The 11,485-nt window shown below is 34.1% G+C and overlaps 1 protein-coding gene across 7 annotated transcripts in view; it reads right to left on the reverse strand.

Moving 5' to 3' along the window:
• The window catches only part of LOC126966402 (DNA topoisomerase 2), a 31,676-nt gene extending 20,567 nt beyond the window's left edge, over positions 1 to 11,109 (reverse strand). For all 7 annotated transcript variants that reach the window (XM_050810410.1, XM_050810409.1, XM_050810408.1 and 4 more), the window contains exons 1-8: positions 10,927 to 11,109; positions 8,582 to 8,801; positions 6,528 to 8,427; positions 4,330 to 4,469; positions 3,835 to 4,037; positions 2,539 to 2,687; positions 1,426 to 1,663; positions 335 to 492 (exon numbers count right to left, since the gene is read on the reverse strand). In XM_050810410.1, the coding sequence (XP_050666367.1) occupies positions 335 to 492; positions 1,426 to 1,663; positions 2,539 to 2,687; positions 3,835 to 4,037; positions 4,330 to 4,469; positions 6,528 to 8,427; positions 8,582 to 8,801; positions 10,927 to 10,941 (3,023 nt within the window). In that variant the 5' untranslated portion in view covers positions 10,942 to 11,109. The remainder of the gene's footprint in view (positions 1 to 334; positions 493 to 1,425; positions 1,664 to 2,538; positions 2,688 to 3,834; positions 4,038 to 4,329; positions 4,470 to 6,527; positions 8,428 to 8,581; positions 8,802 to 10,926) is intronic.
• Positions 11,110 to 11,485: the final 376 nt, after the last annotated feature.

Here is an 11,485-nt window from a genome sequence, read left to right on the forward strand (position 1 = left end):
ACAGTATAACAAAATAATATACATACTTGAACATACATAATTAATATAAATATTAACATCTATGACTTAAAAACATACATTGATATTCATCTTAATATTATGTTTACTGGGACCCTTAATTCAGGAGTCATGGTCACAAAAAAAATGGACTGTATCAGTTATACATACAGACCACATCCCAATATTGACACAACAGTATTTTGGTATTTATTTAATTTTGGGGTAAGTACCGGAATTATTTTTGTCCGGTTGGATGTATATTAATTACACCTTCAAAACATTGCTTGAAAATAGAAACACTAATCAATACTATTAGTGTGATCAGAATACTTACTTTTTCAAGCAGTTGTTGTTATCAAATGCATTCATGCAAGTCATAGATATTGTGGTCTGCAGTTTGAACACCTTGTGTATACCATCCGCTTCTACCTCACTCAACTTGCCTGGAAGCAACGTTACGACAAAGCGCACCGTTGTATCGGTATGATATTCCTGTCAAGTTAATTGCACTTAGGTTTAAAGATATTTATTTCTCATTAAAAACATAATATTGTCACTTACATGAGAACATAAAAATATGATGTGATCATTTATCCGCCATTCTTTAGATGTTCAGTACATACATATTACACATTATAGTACTTATTCTTCTTCACAAAATTTAAGATTACACACTTTTACAGGGCACTGTCACATAACAAACAATTTCAGACATGTGTTTTATAAAAACTTTGAAACAATAGTCTGATAGCTCACGTTTAAATGTTTTTAGTGACTTAATCTTTTTGAGAGATGAAGGTAGACTTAAAAAGTTGTGCGCCCTCGTAAATAAACATACGCTTGCCGTAATTTGTTCTTGTCTTAGGTAGTATCGAGTAGCTGGCTCGTCTCGTCGCACTTAATTGCTAGAACGCAACTAATAACACAAAAATATTTTAATTTGAAGAGTGCCATAGCTATTGAAATTACTGTGCAAATGAGAATTAACATCTTATGTCTTAAGGCGACGAGCGCAATTGCAGTGCCGCTCAGAGTTATTGGGCTTTTTTAATAATCCTGAGTGGCACTGCATTGTTATAAGGCAGAGTGTATCAATTACCATCAGCTGAACGTCCTGTTCGTCGCGTCCCTTAATTGAAGTTATTAACTACTGGGTATTGCTTACATTTAAAGTATATGACAAAATTTAAAATAAACTTCACTCATATTATGGAGGCCATTAAATATAACATGACTGAGAAAGTGGTAGTTCATAATATATTTGTAAATCTAGCTTTCCACTAAATATGATTTTTTTATCAATCATAACAATCCTATAGATTTTCAAACTGAACCTAATCTCTCGCTATTTTAATATAGAAATGAGGGCCACCTTAATTATTATATTATCACTAATATATAAATTTATATAACATTGTTACATACCCTGTATTCTGATATAAGTGGTTTGACTTTTTCAGTGCCAAGCATGGGTTCAAGGACATTTTCTTTGTAATTCTGCGTCCATGTGCCAACCGGAAGTTCTGTTATTTCAATTTTGTCATTTCCCAAGACAGCTGCTTCTCCGGAGATTACGTATTTATCACCAAAGCCCTCGATAGTACCGCGGAAGTTTTTGTACCAAGGGTGCATTGGTTTAGGCTCTTCCCCATCTAACATACGACTGGAGAAAAAATTTAGACATTAAATAATACAAATAAATTGGGAGACATACACTGCAGGGAAATAACACCTCAATAATTATTAGCGGCCCGTAAACTTTACTAATTCACTTCTTATCTAATAAGACAATATTTAAAATAATCCTACCTAAGAAACGCGAATCTATTATTATCAGTGTAACCAGTGTAATTGAAAAGTCATAAACTATCAGCCCCACTTGAAATCAGCGGATTAGGGAGTATTTTGAATAGTAAACTAGCTAATCAGTATCTAATGCACATATTGGAAATTCAAAATTGGCCAAGCGTTATTGGCTGTCAGGTTCTTGAATCTTGAGAGTGTTCTGATGAGCCTGCCGCCGCATTCCACCTTCGCACGACACGCCACAAAACTGCGTAATAAGCTTCCTTGTGCGGTGTTTCCAGGTCGATACGACATGGCCACCTTCAATAAAAAGGGCATATACTTGTCTAGAAGGCCGGCAACGCTCTTGTGATTCCTTTGGTGTTTCTAAGAGAATGTGGGCAGTGGTGATCACTTAACATAAGGTCGCCCGTACATTCGTTTGTCTTCTTGTTTTCTGTATATGCGTTTTCCATGTCTATCTTCTGCCGAATTTAACTGGGGCGCAGTTTTATTTTCTCTTTCCAGAAGGTTACATCACAGACTTACTTGGCACTCGCCTTAAGGCGCCACCACTGCATCAACTTTTTCTATTTTGTTTAGACGCTTATGCATGTTCAGGGAAGCGGTGTAAGGACTTTCATCATTGCAAATAATGGCAGTATCATCAGCAAAGGTAGCACAGAGAATATTAGTTGTATAAAGACCATAAAAAATGATTATGATTTGGTAGTTTTAGTAGAATTTACTTACCGAATATTCTCAACAATATCCCTCGGGTTGTAATTAGCAATTTTGGTGGACCAGCCAGTGCCAATACCTTCTGATCCATTTACCAATACCATTGGCAATATAGGAACATAATAAATTGGTTCAATTTTTTGGTTGTCTTCAAATTCATGCTAAAAAATATAAAAAAACATTACATGACGGCTTATGACACATTAATTGATCCGAATTTGATTTAAACTTTGTTTGTTGATATCATAAACTTAGGATACTAGTGTAATAGAAAAACACTCTCATATGGCGAGACTAAATTTAAATTGTTAATGTGTGCTAGTATTACTGATGAGATAGTGAAGTGTGTTATTTTGCTCTTCACTACACTAAAATTAAAACGTGGTCCAATTTGACAGGAGACTAATGGACACTAAATTGTTTCAAAACAGTCTTGGTCTTTATCTATTCTGTCTCTTTCACACCTAGGTTTTTATGTAAGTATAGTTATCTCACTTACACACAGGATTCGGCTATTACGCTAGCATAGCAAGTTTATGGTTGATATTATATGCATGACAACTTCCCACACCACAACTTACTTATTTAAACGAAACATATTTATTGTTAAGAAATACATATTGGATTAAAGTACTTTAGTTAAAAATTGTAAATAAGCATTAAAAAGCATTATAGTTCTGGTGAAATTATTGGGCGACTTGACTTTTTATGTCTCAAAATGTTAAAGGCATTTGTGATACCACTAATAATTTTGGGTTTTTTAAGAATCCTAAGTGGCCACTGCATTGTAATGGACAAGGTGTGTCATTTGCTTCACTCTGATCAACACTGCACTGTTGAGCAGTATCACTTACATTGGATAAAAAAAAACTGGCAGTTCTAGCGACTGCCAATTGAAGTGAAAACTTAGAATGCTTGTATAAAAAAAATTCATAATGTTTAAAAACATGTTTTTTAAAACTTGTTTTCAATAATATAATAATCAAACAAGAACAGTATCTCAACAATGCGTACTATATACATATTGAACTTTTTACTAAATCGATTCAATTTCACTTATAAGATACACAAGACAAGATGTTGCACACTACTGCAATACTGCTAAAAGCAATTCGGTGACGCGAACCCACTTGAATTCACCCATCCAAAAAGTGTCTTATTACATATTTATTTATCGCGCCAGTCATGAAGCATGTTGTTAACGCGAAACCATAAGATTTTCCCCTACCAGAAAGTGCCCACCGCGGCTAAAGTTTTAAGTTAAAAAATAATATAAAATTATGATAAAATTAATCACAAACCACTCACCACTAGCAAAGGGTCATCATGTGGATGAAATATGAGGCGAGCAAGCGGAGACATCAGTGTATATATGTATCTCGGGCTGGCCGAATCCTTTCCACCACACAGTCTGGTACCAAACTGACCTCTTGGCTCCAGCAAATTGATATTATTTGATCCCACATAGTTTTGGGCCAAGTTTACTATAGTCATAGCAAGTGACTGTTCACCTGTAACATATTTAATTGGTCAGATTATTGGTCCTTTAATTGCATTAATAGCTTGAAAATTGTGATATTACCTGGATCATAATTTTAAACTTATTATTTTAATCAATACATATACAAGTTTTAATAATATAATTTTATTAAAACAAACAGATCAAGGAACTAGCAAAACAAATATATTGACACAATATACAAAAATACAGATCCTTTAATTAATTGTTATATATTTGCACTTACTTAAAGGGCATGTGTGATATTATGTAGATATTTAATAATAATAAGGTAAATAACATACCATGATGATAAGCAGAGTGCTCCGCAACAGAACCAGCTAGTTGTGCAACCTTTACCTCGCGCTTGTCATTACGTTTGATGCAAGTAAATATCACTTTACGTTGTCCTGGCTTCAAGCCATCCATCATTGATGGAATAGATCTGCAATTGGAGAAAAAGTATATGAAGAATATTTTCAGCAGAAAGAGGCTTCTTTGGACTGGATACAACAGGTGGGTAAAACAGTGGCACCTTTTTCAGCCGTGAAGCAGTAATGTGCAACAAGCATAATTGTGTTTCGGTTTAAAGCACTCCGTAACTAATGAAATGACTAGGTTAATGAGTAATAACATCTTATGCATCAAAGTGATGAACATATTTGCACAATTTTGAAATATTCTTACATCCTGAGCACAACTGAATTGCAATATGCATATCAATAACTATCATCTTATTAAATTTAACACATTTCTCATAAAAAAATATATGTTTCACAAACAAGTCCAAGATATTTTCTTACAAGTAATGAATTCTAAAATATCCTTTTTTTATGGAAAAGGAGGACAAACGAGCGTATGGGTCACCTGGTGTTAAGTGATCACCACCGCCCACATTAAATTGCAACACCAGAGGAATTACAGGAGCGTTGCCGGCCTTTAATGAAGGTGTACGCGCTTTTTTTAAAGGTACCCATGTCATATCACTTACACATATTACAAACTCAAAGCTTTGTAGTGCGTGGAAGAAAGCTCCTTGAAAACCGCACTGTGGAGGACCACCACCCATCCAGATAGTGAGGATGATATCCTAACTGGTGGCGTGTCGTGCGAAGGTGGAATTCGGCGGCAGGAATCAGGTTGAACACTTCTTCGGAACACACCCCGTGATAAATGCGATAGAAGACACATAATGATGCCATGTCTCTACGCAACACCAAGTGATCCAGCTGTTCACACAGCACTGGGTCCCCGTTAATTCGAGTTGCTCTGCGTTGCACGCGGTCAAATGGATTGAGCTGATACTGGGATGCACCAGACCAGTGATGACAGCAGTACTTCATATGTGGGCCGGCTTGAAGTATTGCGGTGATCTATTAATGACACCCAGATACTTCAAAGCCAATTTGGCTTTGCCCTCCAGATGACCGCGGAATTGGCAATCGCTCGAGATTTCGAGACCCAGTATTCTGATACTAGGTGAAGTTTTAAGGGTAAGTGTTGTTGATGAGTGGTGATACAACAAATAGGGTTTTTTCCTGATTGATTTTGACTGGATTGATTTTTAAAGAAGCTGAACCTGAAATTCATTTTTTAATTTTATAATTTAGACAATATACAATTTTTCAATACTTGAAATTATATAATGAAGATTTTAAGGATAATAGGATACCAGTGGGAGGCTCCTTTGCACAGGATACCGGCTAGATTATGGGTACCACTACGGCGCCTATTTCTGCCGTGAAGCAGTAATATGTAAGCATTACTGTGTTTCGGTCTGGAGGGCGCCGTAGCTACTGAAATTACTGGGCAAATGAGACTTAACATCTCATGTCTCAAGGTGACGAGCGCAATTGTGGTGCCGCTCAGAATTATTGGAGTTTTCCAAGAATCCTGAGCAGCACTGTATTGTAATAGGCAGGGCGTATCAATTACCATCAGCTGAACGTCCTGCTCATCTCGTCCCTTATTTTCATACAAAAAAATAATTCATAAGCAAGCATAAAATAACCTAAACGTAAGGAATTTACAGGTCTGGGTTAGCATAAATCAATTTCACAATATGCAGGCATTTTTGTTCCTAAACAAAAATGCCTGCCACCAGCTTAAGCCAAATTAATATTTTGTCTTCAAATGCAACATTTTGTTTTATGGCTCTTAGAACCAAGAACAATTAATAATACACCTGGTAAAACTGCTGTATTCTATTCTATTCTTCCTACTGTGGTTTCTGTGGAAGACACACACCACTGATTTGCCAGTATCACGTTAAAGTGGACTACCAAGCTTTGAGTATGTGTCTCCTAAGTTTAAGAAACTGGTGTAAGGAATGTGTTGATATCGGCAGTTTTTTGACAGCTGTCTTCCTGTGTTTGAGGGGACACAGTTGTATAGGATGGTGTAACACTTGCCGTTCATGTGTGCAAGGGAGCAAATGGGAGGATTTTGGCTCATCCTTCATAATAATTATAAATAAAATAGTCAAATAAATTATCTTACATACCTGACATTGTCACCATTCGAAAAAAGAACCAACTCCAAATTAACAAAGTCAGAGTATGTGACAGATTTTGTCTCCTTTGTATACAAATATCGCTCTGGTAAGCCAATCTCCTTTCGTCTTTTCACCTCTTCCATATGACTTGTCAGCCATTCTTTACGTTGATCAGCTCCTTTCTTAGAGAATGCTAATTCTATATGGTGGTCATCCGTTGCCCCTGAGTACTTGAATCTTATTCTGTGTCTGTCCATATTTTGGAAATATTCTTTAGCCTCCTTAGCAGTGGAGGTACCCAAACCTTTGTAGTATTTTATATTATATGTGTGATAATTCTCAGTTTCATTCTTCCATTCCTCAAATTCTGGAAGTGAATAAAATGACAATTCTGTGTTTTTTTTGGTTGCTTTAACTATAGGTGTAATAAATTCTTCTAGAAATGGTAATTTTAATAGTTCTGGCCAGTTGTGATGAATGAAGTTTATTAATAACCCTTTAATATGGGAGCCATCCTGATCTTGATCAGCCATTATCATAACTTTACCATATCTTAGTGTCTTCAGGTCATCCATTGTATTGTATTTCTTTTTATATTGTAGACCAAGTATTTTAATTAAATTATTTATTTCAACATTTTCAAGAACTTGTTTGTGTGAGGCATCTCTTACATTTAATGGTTTACCCTTCAATGGAAAAACACCAAAATGGTCTCGTCCTACCACACTGAGTCCTGATACAGCCAAAGTCTTGGCTGAGTCTCCCTCAGTAAGAATCAAAGTGCATAAATGAGAATTTTTTGTTCCTGCTTCATTAGCATCTTCTAATTTGGGTATACCTTTAAGTTTACTCTGTTTTTTTCCTGATGCCTTCACAAGTTCAGTCTGAGCTTTGAACTTGGCCCATGTCAAAACAGCTTCAACAATGCCACATTTGGACACAGCTGTTATGAATTTCTCTGAAAAATTACATTTCGAACCAAAGCTCTTAGCTTGGAGTGTCATATTTTCTTTAGTTTGTGAATCAAAGGTTGGGTTAACAATAAGACAGTTGATAAACACCCACATATGATTTTTTACTTGGAATGGCTTAATATTAACACCACCCTTATTTTTCTTTTTTAACACTTCTAATACATTCTTGACAACACTATCAGCTACAGAATCTACATGTTTACCACCCTTGGTGGTCGCAATAGAATTCACAAATGAAACCTGTTGGAATCCTCTGTCAGATAGAGTAAGTGCTACTTCCCAACGGTCATTAACTTTTTCATAAACAACCTTTAATGGTTGCCCGTTCTCATCTTCTTTACCCTTGATATAAAGGTCTACATAATCCTTAAACTTATTCACTTTGAGTCTCTCTCCATTCAGATAGACTTTCACTCCTGGAGAAGAGGCAGCTACATCATACGCACGTCTTGACATTAACGCGACAATGTCATCTTCTAACTTTTCCATTTTGAATTTTTCCAGGTCTGGGCTAAATGTCACTTTTGTAAAATCATCATCTTTTCCTGATTCTTTCACTTTAGGTTCAGAAGCCTTTGTCATGTTCCCACCCCATGTCTGTTTAAAATGTTTCTTGTACTGTTTGGATGCAGTTTCAACAGTAAATTTAGTTGAGAAAATATTACATAATTTAGCACCATAGCCATTACGGCCACCAGTTACTTTTTCCTCTTCATCATTGTAATTAGATGATGTTAAGAGATGTCCAAATATCATTGTTGGGACAAACATTTTCTCATCCTTATGCATAACAACTGGAATACCACATCCATTGTTGTATACAGATATAGTATTCTGTTCTTGATTTATGTCAATTTTAATAACATCCATTTTAGGATCTCTTTGCTTATTGTCCGCAGCATTTACGAGAATTTCGTCATATATTTTGTATAAACCTAAAAAAAAAAAAAAACAGATTTTAAAACTATGTTAAGAAACTGACTCATAATGTTGGTGAAATTAGGAGGGACTTTCATAAATAGTTTGCTCAGTTGATTGGACTTGGCAAAAAAAGGTAGTTATATTGTAACAAAATTAGAAAAATCTTACCTGGCACATAAGTTATTTCTTTTTGTACCATACACTCTTTGCTTTTATCAAAGATCCACATAGTCTCAGTGGACCGTTCAACAGATCCAATGTAGGTGTCAGGCCGTAGAAGAATGTGCTCAAGTTGAGATTTCTTTTGATAAATCTTTTCAATTGTTGCTTTTTGGCTTTTTGCAGGTCCAGCCTCTGTTGTTCCATTGTTCATCTTATTAAACATAGTCTGTAAAAATCTTATAGTTTAGAATGAGTGCATTTACACAACCAACTCAACTTTTCTGAAGTGGTGGTATCTACATGGTAAAATTTTAACATTCATAAGAGTTAATTTTTAACCTATATAAATAAATAGCTTTTGATTTTGAGTATATGGGTTTGATTCCACTATATTAAATATAAAAATTGTTGTCAAAAAGGTTGTACACAACCAAAACCAAGGACATAAAAATAATAATATCCTATAAATATTCATGAGTCAGAATCATTTATCCATATTCATTATGTAAGAGTATGAAGACTAAGAGCTCAGGAATTTGTTGACAAAGTATCTGAATTAAGGAGAGTGTGTCAAAACATAGCAAATGGTGGTTGATGCCACACAAAATAGGTGTGCTGTAGTTGTGAAGCTGCAGAAAGTAGCACATGTTTAACTAAAATATCATCAACAGTGTAATGTGTAAACATTACTGTGTTTCGGTCTGAAGGGCACTGTAGCTAGTGAAATTGCTGGGGAAATGAGACTTAATAAGCAAATGTAAATTAACATCTTATGTCTCAAGGTGACGAGCGCAATTGTTGTGTCGCTCAGAATGAACTCACTGAACGTCCTACTCATCTTGTCTCTTACTTTTATAAAAAAAAACTAATTCGACAAATGTTTCGCCTCTACAAGAGGCGCTGCAGTCTTGAGTGCTTACTCAAGAAAACTTAAAATATTTGAATAATAGATTCAATATATTTTTAATAAAAAATAATATTTTAACTAGAGTTAATTCCTTCCTTCTTAGGTTTTGGTATTCAATTTTATAATATAAGTATAATATATATTATCTCTGTAAGCTAATATAACTATTTTCATATTTTACTATGCACAGAAACGGTAAAGTCTAGCTGACAAGCAGAAAGAGTTTTGTATGTTAACCTTTATTAACTGTCTCTTTCACTTCTGCGTAAATATAATGTGTCTTCCTCCCTTTAAAAGATTAACAAATCTGACAGCTATTGCAGCTGTGCGAGCAAGACACAATATATTTACGCAGGAATAACAGGGACAAGTAATAACAGGATAACATACGAAAATCTTCCTGCTTAGCTCAGACTTTATACCATTTTTGTTATTTTAATGTAAATATTTATTTTTATAAAAGAAAAACAATATTAATATAAAGATTTTTTTAATGAGCCATAAAACTGTTTCTCAAATAGTTTCAATGATATGAAAATAATTAACTTTACCAAAATTACATAATTTAGATACAACTTAATTACATAAATGAAATTTTAATATAATGGTACTAAATTAAAATATAAATAATAATTATTTATAATCAAAATTCAGCATCCAACAAAAGATCTTTCTGTACTGACTTGAGATGTTTAGACTCTTACCCAACATCAACATCAGTTTGAAATATCAGATGCACAATAGCTGATGTCAGAAAAATTAATATGATAATTATTGCTCATACTTGTACAGTCATACTTAAGACTCCACAGTCTTACATGGGGATGAATCTGAGTACTCATATGGTCTCAATATGTTCAATTGATATCAGTACTCCATATCAAATATCGGCAACTCCAGTGCTCATATCAAAAGAAAATATCATACTGGTTTGTGTCGCTTTAGCCAACCAGCGATTGCTGCGGCCTCCCCCTTATTCATCGAGACAAAAGGAGACGCTAGATAATATGAATAATCTTTTGGTTAAATTAAATAACATTTTCATTACATAAAAAGCATTGATTATAAATTTATCATTTTCTCCATTTCTCTTATGCATATATTTCATAGCCTATCTTGTTAAAAATTTAATGAGTATTGAGTACTCATATTTTATTTTATGTTATTTATTATAAGAATTACTGGATAATTTAATATGGATAGTTCAATGATAAAAGAAAAAAAAAAACAAAAGATAGTTCAAAGTTATATGAAAAAACACGGCAAAAGCATCCGGTAAACAATTAATAAATTATAATCAATAACTACGAGGCCATAACAACAAGCTTTAACTAAATAATAATGACGACATTATTAAATATACTTGCAAACCTTATTATTAAACATTAGGTTAACGCTTTTGACCGTTACATATTAATTCTCAAAATGCCGCCAACTGCCTTACCTTTATATCAGCCATTTTGATGGATGTACTAAATGAGCGTTCGCAATCTATGCTTCGCACGATTCGTCTTGAAAACGATACAAAACTTTTAGATTTATTAATTGCGATTAAGAAATAACATATTGACTACAAAAATTAGCAGCCACAACTCCTACTTCAACATGCAACAAATTCGCACAAATTGCTATTGACAAAGTGAAAGACGCCAAAATGGTGTTGCCAATTTCTAAATGAATTTTTCCAGTAGACTGTATACTGGCATTTTTTTAAGTAATATTGTAGGTATTGGCCTATGGACTTGCATCCCTTGCCGCTAATTTAAAAATAAAAACCGTGTGGTGTCGTGGGAAACCGACGAATTTCCGTATTATAAAAATATTAATTTTACTGATTTACTAAAAAAAATAGGCAGTTTTAACTGAATTCCACTGTCTAAAATAAAAAAAGTGTGTTTATACATATACATATGCACGCAAGAAGTTATACTTTTTTGGCGTAACAAAATCCTTAAAATTATTTATTCGTCATGCTATTCTACGTTTGTAGAAAGAATAATTTT

The sequence above is a fragment of the Leptidea sinapis genome, chromosome 10, assembly GCF_905404315.1.
Source record: "Leptidea sinapis chromosome 10, ilLepSina1.1, whole genome shotgun sequence".
NCBI lineage: Eukaryota > Metazoa > Arthropoda > Insecta > Lepidoptera > Pieridae > Leptidea > Leptidea sinapis.